This window comes from Mytilus galloprovincialis, chromosome 1 (assembly GCF_965363235.1).
Source record: "Mytilus galloprovincialis chromosome 1, xbMytGall1.hap1.1, whole genome shotgun sequence".
NCBI classification, from domain to species: Eukaryota; Metazoa; Mollusca; class Bivalvia; order Mytilida; family Mytilidae; genus Mytilus; species Mytilus galloprovincialis.
Genome location: NC_134838.1, coordinates 52,973,646 through 52,998,279, shown reverse-complemented (window position 1 = coordinate 52,998,279; position 24,634 = coordinate 52,973,646). Strand labels below are relative to the sequence as shown.

Sequence of the window (24,634 nt, the reverse complement as noted above, 5' to 3'; positions counted from 1 at the left end):
AATTAAGGAGCATTGAGGACCAAAATTTCCAAAAAGTTATGCAAAATACGGCTAGGGTTTTCTGCCTAGGATAAGAACATCTTTTTCATTTAGAATAATTTATACTTTTGCAAACAGTAATTTTATAAAATGACTTTATAATAGATATAATTGATAAAACCGGTGACTAACTACAAAATAAAACGGATAGATAAGTAATTTAAACCAGCATATAAAAATTCACAACCGCGTTAGCCAAATTGATAAACGCACAAATTTAAGCAAAACACGTTTAGTTGTCAAAGGGTGCCAAATTAAGCGTGTCATTTGTACAGACGCCCAAACGTGTCCATTTTTAAATAAACACCAAAACGTGTCCAATCTTCCAAACGTGTAATAATAATAAAATGAATATTAAAATCATATTCAATCAAATCTCGTTTAACTTTCTACGAAATAAAACAAAATCGATCCATTTAAATTAAAATTTGAACCAAATATTTCTTTAAAATAATTATAGAAAAATAAATATTAATTTGATTATCTTTTAAAGCAAAAATTATTTTTTTAAAGTTTTTTTTTATAATATTCATATTTTCTTAAAGTTTATTATGATACACACTTCTTCTGGTTTGACACGGGGAAGAGAAGATATTTATTTGTTGATTTATGAAAACTTTTGTATAGCAAATAAATTAAACTCTGGTAATACACGTATACACAGGATGTTTAATGTCACCTAGTTGCTTTTGTTTGCAAGTCTACCTGACAATAAATTGTTATGTAACATTACATCCCAAGTCAAAGTTCACATGTTCGTCAAGTGATGGGATTTTGAAGGTATATAATATTTATCTGTAATAACTGTTGGGATTTTTTTCTCTCTTGGGACGTTAATATTATTTTGTTCTAAAATGAATGTATAAATATATTTCTAAAGAAAGATTAATTATACAGAAAACAGAAAAAAAAACACCTTTAAAAAAAAAAGAAAAAGATTATTATAAATTTTATTGTTAATTATTTTCTGGTAACAGTATATCCTGGATATCTTTCAAAATAAAATGTTCCCGTGTCACACTTAAAATAATATTTTTTTCATCAAGAAATTTTCATATCAATCATATCGAAATATCATCAAAGAAAATAACAGAAACATCAGAGATTCTACATGAAAAATTAAATTTAATCAAGGAAAGTCTCACTATTCAAACCATTGATTTGATGCAACATTTCCATATACATCATCCGGATCCGCCATTATGAAAAATTCCGAAATATTCACCTTTTTAAATCGATTTTTGACAGAATTGGCCAAGAAATTAAACTGTTTTCAATAGCATTTTTAACCAGATATATGTTTGAATATACTTAATCGATTTGCATTTTTATTCACGGAATTTCTATTTTTGTTGTACAAGAAGACATGGGTATCGGTACATTTAGCATTGAGTGAACGGAGAAATAACGAGAAAAAGTTCATGTTTTTACGATTCTCCAGTGACAGAATTTAATCAAACATTAAACTGTTAGGACCAACATTGTTTGATAGAAATATGTTTGAATATCAAGGATCGATTTGCAAAAGTTAGAAAACGGGTCATGTGAATGAGAAAATTAAACTTTATTGAAGCACCTATGCATTTTATATGGGGTAATATAATATAAAATGGCGGCAAGTATACATCACAAAAGTCGCGTGATTTCAAACTTAGTTAGATATGTTAATAAAAAAGCACAAAAATGCAAATAGCAAATTTAACAACCTCATTCATTGCTTTCTTATTTTTGAACTTTGATCAAATCAACATATACACAATTGAAAGATTTTAAGCATTGGGACCGAATGGCCATCTCAACATGGCGTGTGTTTGACGTCAGAATGTAAATGTAACACAGGGAGAGATATAAAATAAGTTTGTCGTTCAAAGTATGAAAGCAATATAGGCTATATTTCAGTCTCTAAAATTTGACCTGTTGATACTACATGTATTTGTAATGCTTTTTTGTTATTTAATGTTAAAATGTATCTGGTCTATATACATGTACCAGCTTTGATTGTTTGGAATTACTACAAATTGTCACTTCTTTTTACTATAAACATCAACATTATTTCCTTTCTCCTAAAATACTGTTCCGGCAACTCTACATGAAAGTCGTTAAAAACTTCCATTTGTTTGTTGGACATGAAAAACAAGAAGTTTTATCGAGCAACAATTATACAGTTTTATTGTTGATATTCACCCCACAAGTACCAACTTTTAGACAAGTTTAAATGACATACAATAAAATCCTTGGTATAATATATACAACAGAGGTATACTTAACAACTTTTTTTTCTTCATTTTACTGTGTATGATATGTAGTAATTGTTTTCAAAGTTGAGGTTTTTCTAAAATTGTTTAACATTTCAGCGGTTTTATACTTTTATTTTAAGTATTCGTCCCTTAATTTTATTAACTATGTATTACCATTGTATCACAGATCAGATTTATTCGTTCATTGTGCGTGAAGATATTTTATAGTGTGTCTCAGAAAAGAGACAATGTTTGGTACCATTAAAATGTTTCATCCCGCTGCAATTGTTTGCACCTGTCCTGGAGTCAGGAATCTGATGTTCAGTGGTTGTTTTCTGTTTAAATAACTCCTAAGTGTTTCTCGTTTCCCGTTGTTTATATAGATTAGACCGTTGGTTTTCCCATTTGAATGGTTTCACACTAGTCTAGTACTTTTTGGGCCCTTTATAGCTTTCTGTTCGTTGTGAGCCTAGGCTCCGTGTTGAAGACCGTACCTTAACCTATAATGGTTTACTTTTATAAATTGTGACTTGGATGACGAGTTATCTCATTGAACTCATACCACATCTTCCTATATCTGTATAGTTCTCTAGGCATATTCTCTGCAGAATGTTAATAAGAAGTTGACGTTTCCTTCTTGCCGCTTGTCTATAGATAAATTGTAAATTCCTTCTAAAAAGCCATGTCATTGTGTATAAAAGAAAGACAAAAGTGCTTATAGGCAAAGCATTAGAACAATGACGGGATGCATAAGTACAGAGCCACGGCAAATGGATATCATCAAAAACAGACCAAACAGTAAAGGTAATATAAATAAAGACAAATAAAAGAACACTATAACACATATTAAGATGAAAAACAACGTCAATACGCAGAATCTATACTTTAAGACCATCGTGTATTATTTGTGAAGTTGATACGGAAAAGTTATCAACAACGGCTTGGTGCCTTCAGATGAACTTTTTTTTAGAAAAAGGACGAGACATTCTTTGATATACCCCTGGTTCATCAACTTTCTGCTCGGACACTGGTGACGTTTTATACAGTTCGAGTAGGAGCTGCAAGCTCCTGCATACCGAATAAGTTGGGAAATGTTTATTCCATATGCAGGTGAAGTTGGTATATTGCTACTAAGGTGGGTGACATTGATTATTTCAAATTTAAAATCGTCTCGTTTGTCATAGATTCTGGTACAGAGATGTCAAATTTGAGGTATAAGTCTAAAAATGAGACGGAGAAAGCCGTGTATGCTGTTTCTTTAATTTCTATTTATGGGGATATATTAATGGAACCAAATCAGAAAAGTTCGAATTGTAAATGGAAAGAGCATCATCAGTATATCTGAAAGTGAAATTAGATAACCTGGCTTTTTTCATCTCCTGACGGAACTCTGGTCAATTAGAAGAGATCAGCAAAGATAGGCTCACAGTTCGTTTCCCTAGGAATGCGGACAATTTGTTGAAAAAGTCTACCTCCATAATCAACAAATATGTTGTCGAAAAGAAACTCCACCATATTGATGACTTGTTCCTCTGTGTAGCATTTTGTTCTTTATCAACAAAAAAAAAGCCTTTTGGGATCCCAAAGTAATAAATTTATTGCATATGCCACCATTTTTATGATGAAAGTTTTTAAAAATTATCAACTCTTTCGAGTATATAATCTATCGAAACTGAACGTATCAACGGTGGTTCCTGGCAATACTAAATTCATCGACAAATTTCATCGACAAAGTGATTGTAAAAATAACATGGGATTTGTGTTTTTTTCGTTGTTGATATTCAATCTATTCCCATTGTCTTTGTTCAAAGAAATTCAAGTGCTGGAAAACCAAAACAAATTATCATTGACGATTCGAGTATCTTATAAGAACAAATATATCTAAAAAAAAATTGGGATCAAAAGTTCGTACTGTTTAAGGAACTGAAACAGTCTTGTTTGTTAATTAAAACTGTACAAGTCTCTGTTTATTACTTAATGCATAATGTGTGTATTTATGTACATTATCAACACATCAAAACATCCTTGTGTAATACATACATCTACTATGATATCATTATAAAAAGTGTGTTGTAATTGTAAACATAATGTGCATTTAAACCCCATGACGTATATTTGTTAAGATTCTGTGCTATTCCATATGATAAAATTTCCATTTGACATTTAAGTCTCAATTATACATTGTTTAATTTACAGAATTCATCGTTTGTGGTTTGATTGGTATTTCCTTGTTTTCATGTAAATAATAAACAAAACATTTGAGATGGTATAAAAGAACAGTTTTGTATTAGCAGTACATTAATAATTCATTCTTTAAACTGATAATTGCTACAAAATAAGGTAAGATTTCTTTCAAGTTGAAGTGTTTATAGGTTACCAACAATTGTTAGTTTGTAGATCTATTAGCTGTATAAAGAACTAAACTGAAAATATTCCTATCTTAACGGAATGTTTGAAAATGCCTGATTATGAATCGGGAAAGATAATACGATTTTCAACATATCAAAGTTATATGTCAGTTTTTGATATGTGTCATTTGGATACAGTTGCGATCTCTTTGTTTAATATATCATTTCAACTCATTATGCAATTTAATTTAAAAGTGCAAACGACATATTTGTATTACTTTGATTGAAATATTGCATCTTTTTTCATTTCCCCCTCTTTTATTTATCTTTAGTCGTTTTTTATCACTTTAAAAGTAGTTTTCTCAAACATTTTTTTTTACTTTCGCAATGATTTGAACATAACACAAACCTTTTCAATTAAATATAGTATTTTCTTACGTTTGACCGAGGATTTTTTTCAAACGTACATAGCTTTGTCTGTTAATCAAGTGATAGGTTTTGCTAGCTATAAAAACAGGGTTAATCTACCATTTTCTAAATAAGGAAATGCCCGTACAAAGTCAGCATCATGACAGTTGTTTTCCGTTCGTTTGATGTGTTCAAGCTTTTGAGTTTGTCATTTGATAAGGGATTTTCCGCGTTTAATTTATTTGTGCGGGTCTTACGTAATAAAAAGCAATTTTTTGAAAATAACTGATTTATAAATATCTTACTTACTTTATATTTTCTAAGGTATGGTTATCTTGTATATTTCAGATACTTTAAGATGATGGGATTTCAAACCACATTACTATCAGTGGCATTGACCATAATGACAGTAGCCGGTAAGAACGATTTTATATACGATTTCTTCGAATTTATATGTTATCTTTTATTTGGATTTCAATGATACGATTGCCACTAATGAACATTATGTAGACTAAACACGAGATTGGCATTCCACGTTATTGTCTTGAATGTTTGATGATTTTTTTTCAAAACAAATTTTTCTTACGTAATTAGATAACATTTACCCTATCAGCACATCAAAGATACTACATTTATAATTCTTTATGTGAAACATGCGTTTCTTCTCTAAAATACTCATACAATAGCTTTCTTGAAAAAGTGAAAATGACAAACCAAGTGCAAAGTTGAAGAGTATTTGGGACACCAAATATCCAAACAGTGTTTCCAAAAAGCTAATGTAATCCCTTTCTGGTAAAGCGAATCGAAAGATTTTCGAATAGTTAAGAATTTTGAAAATAGTTTTAATTTATAAATATGACAAACCTAGCTGACCAATGATCAATCTTCAAAAATGTAATCATAATTTGGATCTTCAATAGAAATGCCAGCTCAATAAGTTCATGTGTCGTTTATTCGGAATTTACCTTAATCAGGACTTGAATACCATTTAAAAACATTTTTTTAATATTAATTTTTACAAATTCTCTTACACTTTTTTATAGCTTATACACCTACAGAAAAGAAATTAGGTCTACATGGAGTGAATAAGGTTTTACAGCTTGAAAATAGAGTTGGGGGAGATATTGGGGGTCATCTTGGAGACTCAGTTTCTGTATTGGATGTAATTGATGCCAATAGAGGATCAGGATCTGACAGAAGAAGCTCAGTTGTCTCCGATATCATACGAAACTGTCATTATGAGTGCGGAGAAAATAAACTATGTAGCGTAGGACAGAAATGTGTACGAGATGGTTGTGACAGTTATTGCGTCCAAATTTCATCCGGGAGTGTAATTGGTGCATCTAGATTGACGGAGGCTATAAGAAGGGGAAACACAGTCTCAGAAATTATTAGAGGTTCGTCATCTGACCTTTCCAGACTGTCAAGCATTGATGGTTCAAAATGCAGTTATGGATGCGGAGAAAATAAACTATGTGGATTAGGACTCAAATGTGTCCACGAGGGATGTAACAGTTATTGCGTTCAAATATCATCTGGTAGCCGAATTGGTTCAGGTCAGTCTTTGACTGGACGTTTGGATCTATCTAACAATGGTCATTTGGAATCTATTGGTAGCAGTCGAGCATTGTCTGATCACACAGGTTCTGATATTCTTAACGCTATCTCAGCTAGACGTAGTGGCATGGATTTATTGAACACAATTTCTTCTAGACGAGGAGGTTCAGTGAGTTCCTCTGGTTCAGGGATCGTATCTCAGTTAGTAGTAGGAGGGGACATAAGTGATTGCAGAAAACTATGTCATACTGATTCAGATTGTCCAACAAGCAAATACTGTACCACTGTTGATTGTCACAGGATTTGCAGAAGAAGGCCATCTAAAGGATACTCAGGATGAACAGAATTCGAATTTTGAAGAAATCCATATTTTTTACGTCAACTGATTTTGTTTTATAATAAAATAGATAAAATGTTAAATACAACTAGTCTTATTGTAAATATGTTTAGATTCATACAAAACACACAATTCTTTAGACACCGAGGTATTCATAATCATAAAAAATACATCATACAAACAGATATAAAACCACATCAGGAAAGATAGCAGAAATTATGGTGATCAATTTTGGTTAAATTGTTTACTAGGACCGAAAAATTTACAGAAACTGGTTAGTAAAGAAAAGATATGGCAATTATCACAATTTTCTATTGTTTATAAAATAAAACTGAAAGGAAGATGTACTGTGTCTCCATAAAAGTTTTTGTTAATCTTAAAGTAGATCCTCGGTATATGTTTTCCCAAGATCAAATTTTCTTATAATTTTCAAAAATGAACATTTTACTATGCTCATTTCAAAAATATGATAAAAAGGATGGATCACCGCGCTATTTTTCATCAATCTATAAGTCGTTGAAAATTGCCTAAATTTGCTTAGACTGTTTATGAAAAACACATCTTAAGACTTTATGTATAAAATTCTATGAGATAGAATTTTAAAATAGCTTGTGAGAAGTTAGGTTTTATAATATGTTTTAAGAAAATAAAAAGAAATAATGGTGTCACCGAACTTGTTTTCTTGCTACCAGTAAAAATAAAAACTTTCCCTTTTATTCCAGTATAAAGTTGTATTAAAAGAGTTATCTCCCTGTAAAAGACTTACTTGAAAAAATTATTTGAAACTACAAATGTTTGGTTGGTGTTTACATATTTTGGATAATGCAATAAATCAGCAAATTTTCTTCATATAAATTAACAGTCTTACCAATAAAATTGCACATATGTATACACATTTGCAAATAACTAGATTAATTGTGTACTGCGATAGTACAATCCCAGATGGCGGTATCCCATGAATCTACCTTAAGGTTTATGACCCCTTCTGTAGACATGAGTATTACGAAAATTTCAAATAGCAATAATATAAAAAAAAGCAAAGATAATGAATAAAAGAGATATACCAATGAGTGCATAAACCTAAAAAGAAAAGCAATACTATTTATTATGTTATTGCATTTCATAGCAAATGGGGAGTTTGTGGCATTAAAGTCAATATTGTTTTAAGGGATTCACAGACTTTAGCCGTATTTGGCAAAACTTTTTGGAATTTTGGGTCCTCAATGCTCTTCAACTTTGGCTTAATAACTAATTTGATTCGAGCGTCACACATGAGTCTTATGTAGACGAAACGCTTGTCTGGCGTATAAAATCAAATTATAACACTGGCACCTTTGATAACTATTAGTACACAGAATAAAAATAGGCTACTAATTATAAGAACTTGTTTGTCTATAGTGTGCTCGCATTTATTGTTTACAAAAAATCCTAGACAATTCAACCTTGACATAAAAAAGAAAAAAAAACAACATATTACTGAGACACTAGTCACTTTGAAGGCGTACCAGAACTGTTCCATATTCATATTTGTTTTAAAATGTTTAACAAATGTCTTAATTTATTAACTTGTTTTCAGGAAATTATTGAGGCATTGGATGCAATAAGCCTTTATCTTTTAAGCACCGAATTGTAAATTATTGAATACATGGGAAAAAGATGTGAATATTTAATTAAATTTCCATATGTTTAGCATAGAAACAACAAAAGGGTACACAATCCTTAATGTTGGCCTTAGACAATAACAATCAAAACCAAGGAGTAAACAAAGACTCACAAAATCAAAAGACATTGACATCAACAGTTATGATTAATAACTAAGAAACCACACGAACTCCACTAAAAACTGGGAGTGAAATCAGGTGCTCCGGAAGGCTAAGCATTTCCAGCACCGTATACGGCACCTGTCGTGTTATTTCTTTGTTTTTTCTTTGTTAGCATATGACAAATAAATAAACATTTTCCTAGGATTTTATTCTAAACCATTGTTTTGACATTTTTGTTTGACTTTAACACAGTGAGACCTTTTAAACGATATTTCATGAAAATTGACAAGTCAAATATATGTTAGGCAGCATATTTCAAAAAAATTAAAAATCCATCACCTGAAAAATATATACTATTCAATTGTTTGCACTGTCCTAAGTCAGGAATCTGATGTTCAATGGTTGTCGTTTGTTCATGTGGTTCATAGGTGTTTCCCGTTTCTCTTTTTTGTATAGATTAGACCGTTGGGTTTCCCATTTGCATGTTTTTTCATTAGTAATTCTTAGGGCCAATTTTAGCTTGCTGTTCGATGTGAGCCTAGGCTCCGTGTTTACGACCTTACCCTGACCTATAATGGTTAACTTTTATAAATTATGACTTGGATGGAGAGTTGTCTCATTGGTACTCATATCACATCTTCCTATATCTATTATATAACTTTTTTCAACTATATTTACAGTCATTTTTTTTAATGAATACACAAAGCAATGAACGAAACGAATGCTTGGATTTTCGTATTCGAATCTGTAAGACAGTAATATCTAAAAAAAAAAAAAAAAAAAAATAAGAGGCAACGAAAAATGTTCGATTTTTCATATCGCTGATGAATAGATCTATGACAGGTGCCACATATGGAGCAGGATCTACTAACCTATCTGGAGCACATGAGATCACCCCCAGTTTTGGGGTGTGTGTTTTGCTTAGTCTTTATTTGTCTATGTTGTGACTATGTTGTACTATTGTTAGACTGTTGGTAATTTTTCTTTTGTTGCCATAACGTTATCAGTTTATTTTTTATCTATAAGTTTAAATGTCCCTCTGGTATTTTTCACTCCGTTTTTTTAAAAAGTAAAATCACAAAAATACTGAACTCAGAGGAAAATCAATTCGGAAAGTCTATAAACACATGGCAAAATCAAATAACAAAACGCACCAAAAACGAATGGACAAGAACTAGTACTTCATTTTTTTCTATAGTTCAAGTGTTGAATACTAGTTTGATGAGTCAAATGCTTTCTGACTGACATTTTAATTTTATTTTTTACACAATTTTCCCAGATTAAGGATGATTGACCTTGAACAAGGAAATCGCCACATTTTAGTATTTTCATTTTTGTATACAAAAGTATACATAGAAGGGTACTAAAAGGTTATGAATTGACATACTACAACACACATCCATGTTCTCTTATACAAAATAATAATCATGACTCATTATGTTAAAAAAGAGATGCAAGCATGAATAAAAAATAAAAAAGGACATTAGACATGTATACTGGGCATACATCGAACATTTCATTTTTGACGTCGAAATAAAAGAGCCAAACCCAACAAAAACTACTATTCTAAGATAAGCCAGGCAGACGAAAACTCAGGCAATGTACCTACACAAAGTGAGAGTTATCTGCATGCAAACCCATCTGACAAAATAACATCATCAACAAGTCCAATTTACTTTCACATTAGAAGCTAAGGAAAAATTGTAATAAAAAAGCAAAAGCACAAAACTCTGAACTCCGAGGAAAATTTAAAACGGAAAGTCCCTAATCAAATGGCAAAATTAAATGATGAAATACGTCAAACGAATGGACAACAACTGTCATATTCCTGACTTGGTACAGGCCTTTTCAAATGTAGAAAATGATAGATTGAACCTGGTTTTAAACCGCTAAACCTCTCGCTTGTATGACAGTCGCATCCAAACGTAACAAAAATGTCTACTTCAAACACAACGAGTTAAAAAATAAACGAGTCCATAAACTTATAAAAAACCTATTTCGAACCGGTGTAATACGATTAACAAAAAGATACAAACATCATGATAACATCACAGACCAATATCAGTTGTATTTCATGTAAATCACTTGAACATAAACGAGGCAGTTACCGAGTGGAATATCATGAAACCACGGCCTCGTAGCAAAGAAAAACATCTTGAATCGCAGGATATATATCTAATACTGACTAACAAGTAAAAACAGAGATAACATAATTCACTAACTGATCAAACCAAAATTAATATTACCATATACTTTGATAAAGTGCTACTAGGTGAATTGAAACAGTCAAATCAATCACAAAGGAAACAGTCTTCATTGAAATTCATTAGACCGAAAAAACTAGTAGTATGAGGATCAATGTTTTTCACTCACATACATGTCTGGTTTCTTGAATTGACTACATATTTGTTACGTTTGGATGGCATGTTTTTCAACAAACAATCGGAATTCCAATGTGCTACAGGAGCTTCTCAGATAGAATGAAAAGAGGCTAGCCTTAACAACCAACTGCACCATTCACTTTAAAAATGATGTTCTGTCACTTAATAACCGTTATCGAATATATGTTTCACAGATGACGACAGATTTGTTCAAAATGATTCCGAAAATGTCCCATCAAAACAGACTTATGACCGGCGTACATAATTATAGCCTCGTTAAAATGATGAGCCTTTTGTTCAAAACCATACAAAGGTAGTATTACAGCTTGCATGATAATACATAAGGAGGCGAACATTCATCAATAAGGTTGTTGCAATAATAAATCAAGCAATTGAGTTTGCATGGGTGCTTTGAATTTTGGCTTTTTTTTTTTATCTAACCCTTCATCTTCTAATTGTAAGATAATCATTTAAGGGGTCATCATAAAATTATCATTGACGATCGCGAGTGAAGCTGTCTTTTCAATTTTTTACAAGTATAAACATAAAATAAAAATATTTTCAAGTAAAGTTTGTCGTATCATTTAAGGAAATAGAAACAGTACTGTTTGTTTATTAAAACTGTACAATTCTCTGGCGCTAACAGTATTTATAATATGAAAATATATGTATTAATATATCAAAACATTATTTTGTAATACAAACATCTTCAATGACGTAACTAAAAAAACAAGTGTGTTTCAAGAGGAAATATAATGTGCATTTGAACCCACTACGTACATATATATCTTTTTTTAATTTGCATACTGTGCAGTTTTATCTTATAAAATTTGCTTCTAGACGAGTAGGATCAGTTAGATCATCTGGTTCAATTATCGTTTCTCAGTCAGTAAAAGGAGGCCGCAGTGAATATAGTAAACTATGTCATACTGATTCAGATTGTCCAACAACCAAATACTGTACCACTGTTAAATGTCACAGGCTTTGTAGAAGAAGGCCATCTAAAGGTTATTCAGGATGAATATAATAAGAACTTTGAAGAAATCCACAATTTTTTTACCCAAATTGGTTTTTTTCATTATGAAATAAATAAAATGTTAAATACAATTAGTCTTGTTGTAAAAATGTTTAAAATCACCCAAAACTATAAAACGGTTAAGACATTGAGGCAATTATAATCATAAAAAAATTACACCATACAAACAGATATAAAATACACGTACATTAACAATAGCATAACTAAAGATAGCCGATTTGAAGTTTTATGGTTCAATTTGATCTTTTTCATTAAAAAAGGAAGAATATTTCGAACCAAAAACTTTAAAGAAACAAATGAGGAAAGTATAGATATGGCAATTTTCAGCAATTACCAATATTTATAAAATAATGCTGAAAGGAAGATGTAATAACAATAAATAAGACACATTAAAACACAATCATTTATGTTGGGCTTATCCATCGATGACAAAGTAATGAACAAAGTCAAAACATCATGAACATGTCTTAATCAGAAACATATGATTACGTCCAGATAGCTCTTTTGTGATTTTTTAATTTACCCAAGCTAAATTGTTTTGATAATAATATTAACAAAACTTATAATATAAATAAAAAAGTACAATTATATTTAAAGGATGAGCGTGTGTTCAGGGAATCAGTTTTAGAAAATATATAAATCCGTCCGTCACCTTAAACATTATAAAAATATATTTACTCTTTTATACAGTTTGACTTTGATGGATTATTTTTAGCCATGGCATTGTCAGTTTTTTTTTTTCGATCTATGACTTTTACCGTCCCTCCAGTATCTTTCGCTCTTCTTTTCTTGTTTCACTGGCATTCATATCACATTTTCTTATTTATATTACCATCGGATTTGTACCACATGTGGGTCAGAACCAGTATACCTTTTCACAGCAACTGCAATGACCCCCTACTCGTTTTATGTTTTGTTATGAAGCATACATACTTTTTTTGTGGAAAAAGCGCTCACGTGACATTTATTTATTTCTTTGTGCATACAATTGTAGGATACTATACATGCTTATAACGTAGATACATGGACAATCTCCAAATGGTTGAAGTAAACGCAAAAAAACGGCACTCACGATAAGTGAATAAAGGAATAAAACTTGCGGTAGTGTAACAGGGGGTGGTCAGTATATATTTAGTTAACATGGGAGGAAAAAATAAGGACACGAAATATGTGTAGTTTATCATATCGCTAATGGCAAGATCCATTAAGTTTTTGAGATCATATTGACTTTACTATTATGTATCATAGCCCTATTAACTAGGCTATAGTCAATGTCTTCGAATTTCGATCAATCTTGAGAGTGTAAAAAAAATCACCTTCAAACAAAAGTACAAAAAACACAACATCGAAAACTGAAGACTGAGCAAAACTAACCTCATCAAAATCTTGGGTGATCTCAGGTTCTCCGAAGAGGTAAACAAATAATGAACTACACGTTGAAGCCACCGTGTTGTTTATATTAGTCCAGACTCGGTAATAAGTACTATTCGATAGATTACATGACTGACCAAGGCAAAACCAACAGATGCTTTAAAAAAAATAATCCATTATGAATGAACCCATTAATGTTGTCTCATTTTCTGCTTAGAGGATTTTATATGACAAATGTCACTTCCAAGAAAGTAAACTTAAGAAGATTAAAATACCGAATTCCAAAAGAAATTTAAAATGGAATGCCCCTTATCAAATGAAAATAGCATAGGGTCAAGCACATCAAACGAATGGGAAACAACTGTCATAATCCCCTACATAGAACAGGAATTTCTTTATGTAGAAAATGATGAATTAAATCTGTTTAGATTAATAGCTTATCTTCTCTCTTGTATAACAGTCGCATAAAAGTCCATTTGTCATAATGGAATTTTTGTTATATCTATTTCTATAGACAACAATGTGTGAGCAAAAATAATACCCAAACAGACATAATAGGTAATAAGTTAAAAAAAAATGAGTTACATGCACAGCAGTAAAAAATTGTGTATTAATCTAGCAATGTCGGATTAATATGTAATCAAAAACGTTATGTGCCATGGTTTTGGTGTAAATTTAGGACACAAAGGGACATCAGTGATTTTGAAAATAAAGTGCAATTTTAAACGTTTTCTCTTTGTGTTGAAGAACGTTGATAATATTTATAGGATCGATTCCTTTATAAAAAAAAAACTGAACTGGCAGGAATTTCCCATTAATATCATATTTCATTGTTTCTATTTAAGCATTTCGGTGTGATATTACAGTTGACAAAACACATACAGATACATATGTATAATGATAGGTTTTGCTAAGGGGCAATCCATGATTATCGTTATCATGATAGACGCTTAAATAGCACATTTTGCATTTTAGAGTGTAAGCATGAAAGTGAACACAAGGCCATGTTCAGTAATACATCCACTATTTAAAAAACACATATTAAACTTCACGACAGATTTTACAATGAAATGCACACTTCCCTTTTGTACAAGTGATATAACTGTGATAGAAAAGGTTTCAAACAAGAAGTCGCTATATTATGAAAGTATATGAGAAAAAGGTAAAATAACAAAGCTACCGTACTTAAAAGAAAACTCAAGACAGAACGTCAACAAACGAATGGCAAAATCAAATGACTCAGACATCAAACGAATGAAAAAAAGGTTAATTTTTCATACTTAGTACATGCATTTCCTTATGTAGAAAATGCAGGATATAAGCCGGTCTTATAGAATAAACTATTATTTCATTACATTGTAAATTTTTTTTAATAATCTACCAATGCCAGCTTAATTATGTAATTTAACTTTATGTGTTATTGTTATGTTTAAATTTAGGTTATAAAAGAATTTATGACTGAATAGGTGAAATATGTGGTTACAGTTGTCGGCTTTAGAAATATAAAAAAAAAAAAAAAAATCGGACATCTCTGCAATAACAAGAATGTTATTCTAAAAATGTGTATAAAAGGTCCGTTTGATTTCAGAAGTATTTAAACAATAAGTACGTGAAAGGTACTGTGAACAAAATCTTAGTTTTGGAGATAATAGTAGTTATAATCTACTATAAATATCAGGAACCTTTAGTCATTGCTTTATCCATCCATTCTTTTGTCTCTGTGTCATGAACCATTTGTTTCCGGATTCAAATATAAGAAGACTTTTGTATTTGAACGAAACGAAAAAAACGAAAAACGACAAAAAGTTCACTTTAACCAAAAAAGTTCAAATTGTGTTTGATGATCGTCATTTTTTATTTATTTTTGGTTTATGATAAACCCTGTCTTGTTGAAGACATGTTGAGGAGAACTACACCTATTTATGTTATGTAACAAGTTAAAAAGTCAAGGTCCAAACTGTTTCCACAAGAAACTTTAATGACAAATAATTGCAAATTGTTGTTGCTATGTGATGTTTTGAGATACACTTGTAGAAATTTAGTTAAACTAATATAAGTTGTCCTAGACCACAATTGTCGAATGTAGTCCCTAGTGTGGACAGTGTGTTACTTGCCATTTTTTTTAATACCCCTTCCAAATGTATTTTTCCATGTTAGATGCCTAAAATAGTTAGTCAAGGGATGAAATGACACTGTCAAATTTTGGTAATGAATTTTAAAGTAAAGTAGTGATTTGGTCCTGTTGAAAAAGGTTAAAATTTAGCACTTTGGAAAATGTCAAAAGATTTCAAGACCCCCTTAACATAAAATTGTCCATATTTTGAGTTAGAGCCGATAAAGTTTTCTATAATTTTGATATTATTTGTCCCAAAAGTAGTACAATACACTGTAAAATTTTTATTGAGAAAGCGCAGGTGGGATTTTTTAAATTTGCATTTATTGTCTAAAAGAAATGCACTACGAAATAATTGTGGTCTCGGACCAAGTGGGTAGTGGGTAGTTAAGGTCACAAAAAAAAATGAGAATGAAAATGCTTAGTATAGCTGAAAACAATATAACATGTCTTGTTTCAAATGAATATCTTGAATAAATATTTCCTTTTCATAGAAGTTTGTACTGTAAATGTGCTTCCTGACCTGATCATTTGGTTATAGATGATGATTACCTCCGTTAAAAAAAGTCCTGAAAGATTTCTGCTATAAACACCTAAAACGAAGCAGTAAATAATATGACAACTATAATAAGATTGAAGAAGAATCGTCAATTTAAAACAAAATTTGTCTCAGATCTGAAAGATAAGCCATAGTTAGGTTGATGAAATATCTTGAAATTAGTTGGTAAGCAATGCTGTTGCCCATTTGACTCTAAAGTTGCCGAAAGATAAGACCAGGGACAGACAAATTAAAAAAATATAGACCCGTCAGAGATTTTTGTTATACATGTGGTTTCTACACAACTGCTATTTTGTACTCGCTGCAGAATATATGAATATATTTAGTTAAAAGTTAATAGTCGATACGATTTGTTACACATGGACACAGATGTAAGATCAGCAAAAGTAGTTCATATTTTATTTTCCCTCCAAGTGTACAAGCATTCTGAATCATTTGAATAAAATAGCTTGTTCTCTTTATAATGTGACGTTTGGGTATGATCAGATTTTCGTGCAAGCTTTCCACCTTATCATTAATTGAATTTCGCCGGTGTTATAGCTACAAGATATTTTAGACCATTACTTCTAGTACGTTTTGTATAGTTTAAGTGCTTGATTATGATCTAACTACTCATGTGCTTTCCGTCTGTCAATCTCTCAACTAACACCGCATTCGCATGTACATTGTTTATAGCTCACTCTTTGATAACTTCGAAAATTGTATTCTGTAAAAATAAAAACTTTATCATCATAAATTGTTTAACTTATTTGTTGTTTTTACATGTTTTGTAAGAAAATTGACCTCTTTCTTTTTGCGACAGCATGATGAGTACCGTAGCATTTATGTTTAGCGTTATTTGAATACATAAAAAGAGCAGTAAAACAAAAGAGGACATGATTTAATAAGAACTACTTCTGTTAACTTGTAAAGTTTCTTGTGATATATTTGCATACTCGTTGATATCCCACCCCTTTCTTTCTTTTTTATAGAAAGGAAAATATAAAAGGTTATTTTAAAGTCTTAAATCGACAGGATACAAGTAAAGTCGTCGTTTAATTGTACAACAAAATAATCATAAGGCATTATACAAATAAAGCAAGCTAATTGAAACTAATAAAAAAGATAAAAGACTTGTATACTTGGCATACATCAAACTTATTATCTTTGACGTCGAAATTGAAAAAAAACTACACTAAAAAACTATGATCTTTTATAAAAGCATAACAAACGAAAACAAAGACACTTTACCTACACGAAATGCGAGTACACTGCAAAAAAAAAAAAAAAAAAAAAAAAAACCATTTACTTTCACGCAAGAAGCAAAAACAAAATTGGAATTGAAGGGCCTACTACACAGAAAACAATTTAGCAAATAAATATTAACCAAATATGATTCATTACCTTTGTTGAAAACATAATGTGCAATACGTAAAACAAACATTTTATCGCTGATCAGACGAAACACGTAACAGTCATACTTAATCATAAACTTGACAACAGTAGCTAAAGTACCACGCATCCTGGAATGCCAAATAAGTATCAAACGTATATATTTTTCACCTGATATCTATGGACTAAAACGATATTTAGTTTTTAAAAATGTGTATAAGAAACAATAACGTAGAAATTTCAAATGTTTAAGTTTGGGTTTTATTGTAGGTTAGCTCACTTTGCTCTAGCAACATTCCGTTCGAAAGTTAAAATGTTTTAATTGTCTCAGTGCAATTGAAATATATAGTGGAAGGGTCTATAACATATGCCAAGCTGTAACAACGAGTCCCTCCTTTTGTAAAAAATAAAATCACAAAAATACTTAACTCAGCGGAAAATTCAAAACGAAAGGTCCCTAATCAAATGGCAAAATCAAAAGATTAATCACATCAAATTGTTATCAAAGGTACCAGGATTATAATGTAGTACGCCAGACGCGCGTTTCGTTTACTTAAGACTCATCAGTGACGCTCATATCAAAATATTTATAAAGCCAAACAAGTATAAAGTTGAAGAGCATTTAGGATCCAAAATTCCAAAAGGTTGTGCCAAATACGGTTAAGGTAATATATGCCTGGGATAGGAAAATCCTTAGTTTTTCGAAAAAATTCAAAGTTTTGTGAACAGGAAATTTATAAAAATGACCACATAATTCATATTCATGACAACACCGAAATGTTGACTACTGGGCTGGTGAAACCCTCGGGGACGAAACGTCCACCAGCAGTGGTATCGACCCAGTGGTGTAAATAGTTATCATTGGTACCAGGATTATAATGTAGTACGCCAGACGCGCGTTTCGTTTACATAAGACTCATCAGTGACGCTCATATGAAAATATTTATGAAGCCAAACAAGTATAAAGTTGAAGAGCATTTAGGATCCAAAATTCTAAAAGGTTGTACCAAATACGGCTAAGATAATATAGCCTGGGATAAGAAAATCCTTAGTTTTTCGAAAAAATTCAAAGTTTTGTGAACAGGAAATTTATAAAAATGACCACATAATTGATATTCATGACAACACCGAAATGTTGACCAGTGGGCTGGTGAAACACTCGGGGACGAAACGTCCACCAGCAGTGGCATCGAACCAGTGGTGTAAATAGTTATCATTGGTACCAGGATTATAATTAAGTACGCCAGACGCGCGTTTAGTCTACATAAGACTCATCAGTGACGCTCATATCAAAATATTTATAAAGCCAAACAAGTACAAAGTTGAAGGGCATTGAGGATCCAAAATTCCAAAAGGTTGTGCCAAATACGACTAAGATAATCTATGCCTTGGATAAGAAAATCCTTAGTTTTTCGAAAAAACAAATGGATAACAACTGTTGTAGTCCTGACTTGGTACAGGCATGTACATTACGTTCTTTGACAATCAATGAAAATCCTATTTTTTTCAATTACTTCAACATTTTATGAACATAACATTTATCGAAAATGAGCGTCTCAGTTGTTGTTCATGTCACTTAAAAAGTGTCCTACTTGCATGTTGATACTCTTACAGACGATCATTCATCAACACGTTGGTTGTGAAAAAACAACTAGGCAATTGGGTGTTTTGATTTGTGAGTATTTTTCATACTAGCACTTAATAGAAAAATATAGGATATAGGGTATATATTCATGACACAAAATCAGTACACGTAAAACTAAATACACACAAAAAGCAAAGGAGCAGCCCCTTTATTGTTGTTTTGCATCTAAAAGTCACACTTGTTCATATTAGTCAATTGTTGGAAAATCCTAAAAAAAATATCATTACCTTTTAAAGCTATCTATTAACATATTTTATATACATACATTTATCTTAATAAAAATACAGGTACTGTTCGCTACGTATTATTTGAGGAAATAGAAACAGTATTGTTTGTTTATCAAAACTGTACAAGTCGCTGACTACCTCCTTATTTATAATATGTGTATTTATGTAAATTATAAATACATCAAAACATAATTTTGAAGTACATGTATCTATTATGACGTAACTAAAAACCGAGTGTGCAACAAGATGAAATATTATGTGCATTTTAACCCATTAAGTACATATATGTTTTTTTTTCAATTTGCATACTGTGCAGTTCTATCTTATAAAATTTGGTTTGACATTTAAATCAAAACAAAAATTACAGAATTACAAAATTCATCATTTGCGGTTTAATAATATATTTCCTTGTTTTACATGCAATTTAAAAAAAACCAAATCATTGAGATGGTATAAAAGAACAGTTCTGAATTAGGAAACATTATTCATTCATTCGAAAAACTGATAACTATTTCAAAATAAGGTAAGATTGCTTAAGTGTATGTTAAGATAATTATCATTTATAATGTGTTCACCTATTTCTTTTCAATTTAACATTACTTTAATTTCAAATAGACAACTTGCCTCTTTATTATTTTAAAAACTAAATAGAAATTGAGAAAATCTGTTGAAATCAATTAAGTATGCAAGGCTTATAAATAGGTACGTAGTAATTGTTTGGTAACGTGATGACATTTATAATACACCATAAATATAATCATTTCAAAAGGATACAATTTTGAAAATCAAAAAAAAATATGAAATTAGCAAGATCATTGAATTCTAGAAAAAAAAACACCTTTTCTTTAATATATTTTGTGTTTAAAAAGAAATATCATGAAATATCATACAGATCAGTTTAAATTGTTTATGAAATTGAATAAGACATTACATGACGTATTTTTGAAGTCAGTTTGTTTGAATACCTAACTACGGCTGAACGTGTATTATGTTAAAAAAAAAACACAATTGTTTTTTTATTGAATTTGTATATCCCTGAACTAAATGTTGTACTTAAAAGTATGAAGTTAAAGTTTTTTTCTTTTTAAATGAATTTTTGAGAATACCGGAAAATGATTGTGATATTGAAGAAAATTCATATCTGTTAGTACTATGTCAGATTTTAAACAGGTGAATGCAATGCATTGCCAATCTTTTTAGTTTAAACTTGTATTTGCATTTGTTATTGAATGGATCACTTTCTATTATTTGAGTTTGAAAAATAATTCCATTACATATATTTTACAAATTTAAACTTCATATTTTACTACATAAATGAGAATTGCTGTCTACAATAAGTTTGGTCAATCGGATCTATTAATTTCTAAGTAAAATTCTAAAACATCTGAAGTAAAATGCTTGCAGGTCTAAATTATAACCCGCACCTTTTTTTATTACATAATTTCTACATATTTTATACAGATGTTTAAAACATGCTATCTTCCTATATCTATTATGTTGTATATTTCAGACACTTGAAAATGATGAGATTTGAAACTATGTCATTGTCAATGTTGTTGACTATAATGTCAGTAGCTGGTAAGCATTTTGTTATTTTCGCCTTTTCTATTATTTTCTTTTATTATGCTTTCAAACAGTTTTGATACCAGCATTATGGATGCATATTGTGTAAACGACATCTGGCGTACACAATTATGTTAAGTCTGGTACCTTTGATGAGCTTTGTTTTTACACAAATATGTCTGACGCAGTTAAGATACAATTCCACAAAGATACCACACTTTTAATTCTGTAAACAAGACCCGCATATCGTCTAAAAAAGACCCAGCCGAAAAGCTCAAATCTAAGTGCTAAAATCAAGTTTGAATTTGAGGTCAACAGATGTTCGAAGTTTTTTAATGTAAGTTTGGCAGTTAATTTATGAATATGACCATATCGATGTCAACCTAACTTATCATTGATAGACATGTATATACATAATAATGAAAATAACACAGTATCAAGATGATAGTTTTGCTGTATTCTCATTAAACAGGCACGCTTTAAGGGACGGTGCATCATTTATCAAGCAGGGGGGACCGGTGCAAATGGTAAGGGGACATGTACTTTTTTCAACGTGCAAAGTAGTGGGACCTGATGATTTATCATTATCTTAATGCATGGGACATACACTTTTTTCAAATGCATAAGTAGTAAACATTTTATTTTAATTAGCCCAAAAATACACACAAGAAACATTCAAACAGAAACAGAATATGATAAACAATTTTATTTTTGACTGGTGTAAATCAGCCCATCTAACTAAATTAAATATTGATCTTACAAAATTCAAGCTTATTAGGTAGTTTGATTTATTCCTGTGAAATGAAAGAATTTAATTTTACAATAGGTAAAAAAAAAAATTATTATATAAATTCAGATAGGCATCTTTAATTTTTTTTATAACTTTTTCAAATCAACTTGGATTTTCATCAAACTATGCAGATATCTTCGATATATATTTAGCTTACTGAATCCCAGGTCTTTTTGTTTTTTGTTGTATTGCTGTCAAATTCAAGAATTAAATTAATCTAGGTAAAAAAAGCTAGAATTTGCATTTCGAACAAAATAGAGATAGTACACTTTAATTATTTTAATAACTTTTTCAAATCAACTTGGATTTTCATCAAACTATGCAGCTATCTTAAATATATATTAAGCTTACTGAATCCCATGTCATTTAGTTTTTTGTTGTATTGCTGTAAAATTTAAGAATTACAGTAATCTTGGTAAAAAAAAAGCTAGGATTTGCAATTCAGACAAAATAGAGATAGTATACTTTAATTTTTTTAATTACTTTTTCAAAACAACTTGGATTTTCATCAAACTATGCAGCTATCTTAGATATATATTAAGCTTACTGAATCCCAGGTCATTTTTGTTTTTTGTTGTATTGCTGTCAAATTTAACAATTAAATTATTCTAGGTCAAAAAAGGTAGAATTTGCAATTCGAACAAAATAGAGATAGTACACTTTAATTTTTTTATTAACTTTTTCAAGTCAACTTGGATCATCATCAAACTAAGCAGCTATCTTAGATATATATTAAGCTTACTGAATCCCAGGTCATTTTGTTTTTTGTTGTATTGCTGTCAAATTTAAGAATTAAATTAATCTAGATAAAAAAAGCTAGAATTTGCATTTCGAACAAAATAGAGATAGTACACTTTAATTATTTTAATAACTTTTTCAAATCAACTTGGATTTTCATCAAACTATGCAGCTATCTTTGATATATATTAAGCTTACTAAATCCCAGGTCATTTATGTTTTTTTGTTGTATTGCTGTCAAATTTAACAATTAAATTGTAAAGTGTACTATCTCTTTTTTGTTCGAACTGCAAATTCTAGCTTTTTTGACCTAGATTTATCTAATTCTTAAATTTGACAGCAATAAACAAAAAACAAAATGACCTAAGATTCAGTAAGCTTAATATATCTCTAAGATAGCTGCATAGTTTGATGCAAATCCAAGTTGATTTGAAAAAGTTATTAAAAAAATTAAAGATGCCTATCTTAATTGCAAATCTTAGCTTTTTTTTTTTACCAAGATTACTTTAATTCTTAAATTTTACAGCAATACAACAAAAACTAAATGACATGGGATTCAGTAAGCTTAATATATATCTAAGATAGCTGCATAGTTTGATGAAAATCCAAGTTGATTTGAAAAAGTTATAAAAAAAATTAAAGATGCCTATCTGAATTTATATAATAATTTTTATTTTTACCTATTGTAAAATTAAATTCTTTCATTTCACAGGAATAAATCAAACTACCTAATAAGCTTGAATTTTGTAAGATCAATATTTAATTTAGTTAGATGGGCTGATTTACACCAGTCAAAACTAAATTTGAAGGTCAAGACTAGTCGAGAATGTTAAAATGATTGTCAAAAACATTTATATCACAATAAATATTGTTGCTTTACGTTATTTAAGGTACAGATTGTGTTTTTATTCACTCAATATATTCATGATATTCATGGGACACATACTTTTTTCATGAATAGAGGTCATGGGACATAACTTTTTTTCCTATCACATCAGCATGGGACAATACTTTTTTCCAAACAGGTTTTGTGATATGCACCGGTCCCCTCTGCTTGATAAATATTGCACCGTCCCTAAAACGATTTTAAAACAGCTATTACTTCTTTCACAAAGCTCGTACATTTTTTACAGCCTATACACCTACAGAAAAGAAATTAGGTCTACATAGAGTAAACAAGGTATTACAGCTTGAGAATGGAGTTGGTAGAGACATTGGAGGTCACCGAGGAGAGTCACTTACTTTGTTGGATGTAATTGATGCAAATAGACGAGCAGGATCTGACAGAAGAAGTTCAGCTGTCTCTGAAATTATAAGAAGCTCTTCATTTCAGAATTCTGCAGGTATAGCAAGCAATGATGGTATAAACAAAAACTGTCATTACGAGTGTGGAGTAGATAAATTATGCAACCTAGGACAGAAATGTGTACGCGATGGATGTGACAGTTATTGTGTCCAAGTTTCATCTGGAAGTGTCATTGGTGAATCTGGATTGTCAGGGTCTATAAGAAGTGGAACTGGAAATACAGTTTCAGAAATTATTAGAGGTTCATCATCTGACATTTCAAGACTGTCAAGCATTGATGGTTCAAAATGCAGTTATGGATGTGGAGAAAATAAACTATGTGCGTCAGGACATAAATGTATCCACGAAGGATGCAACAGCTATTGCGTTCAATTATCATCTGGTAGCCTAATTGGTTCAGGTCAGTCTTTAACCGGACGTGTGGGTCTATCTAACAATGGTCACTTGGAAACTATTGGTAGCAGTGGTTCAATGTCTGGTCACACAGGTTCTGATATTCTTGACGCTATCTCAGCTAGACGAAGTGGCATTAATGCATTGGACACACTCACATCTAGACGTAGTGGCATCGATGCATTGGACACCATTTCTTCTAGACGAGTAGGATCAGTTGGATCATCTGGTTCAATTATCGTTTCTCAGTCTGTAGTAGGAGACCGCAGTGAATGTAGTAAACTATGTCATACTGATTCAGATTGTGCACCAAGCAAATACTGTACCACTGTTAAATGTCACAGGCTTTGCAGAAGAAGGCCATCTAAAGGATACTCAGGATGAACATAATTAGAACTTTGAAGAAATCCATCTTTTTACGGAAATCGATTTTTGTTTTATCATGAAATGAA

The 24,634-nt window shown here is 30.8% G+C and overlaps 1 protein-coding gene across 1 annotated transcript; it reads left to right on the top strand.

Moving 5' to 3' along the window:
• The first annotated feature begins 19,878 nt into the window (after positions 1-19,878).
• LOC143078086 (uncharacterized) lies at positions 19,879-24,634 on the top strand. The gene is made up of 3 exons (XM_076253066.1): positions 19,879-19,915; positions 20,903-20,970; positions 23,617-24,634. Exons 2-3 carry the CDS (start codon positions 20,913-20,915, stop codon positions 24,564-24,566), a joined length of 1,008 nt encoding a protein of 335 aa, XP_076109181.1. The 5' UTR covers positions 19,879-19,915; positions 20,903-20,912; the 3' UTR covers positions 24,567-24,634.

Coding starts and splice junctions, on each gene's coding strand:
- LOC143078086 (XM_076253066.1), top strand. CDS start 20,913: ATGATGAGATTTGAAACTATGTCATTGTCAATGTTGTTGACTATAATG. Junction 20,971..23,616: donor GACTATAATGTCAGTAGCTG/GTAAGCATTTTG, acceptor CATTTTTTACAG/CCTATACACCTACAGAAAAG.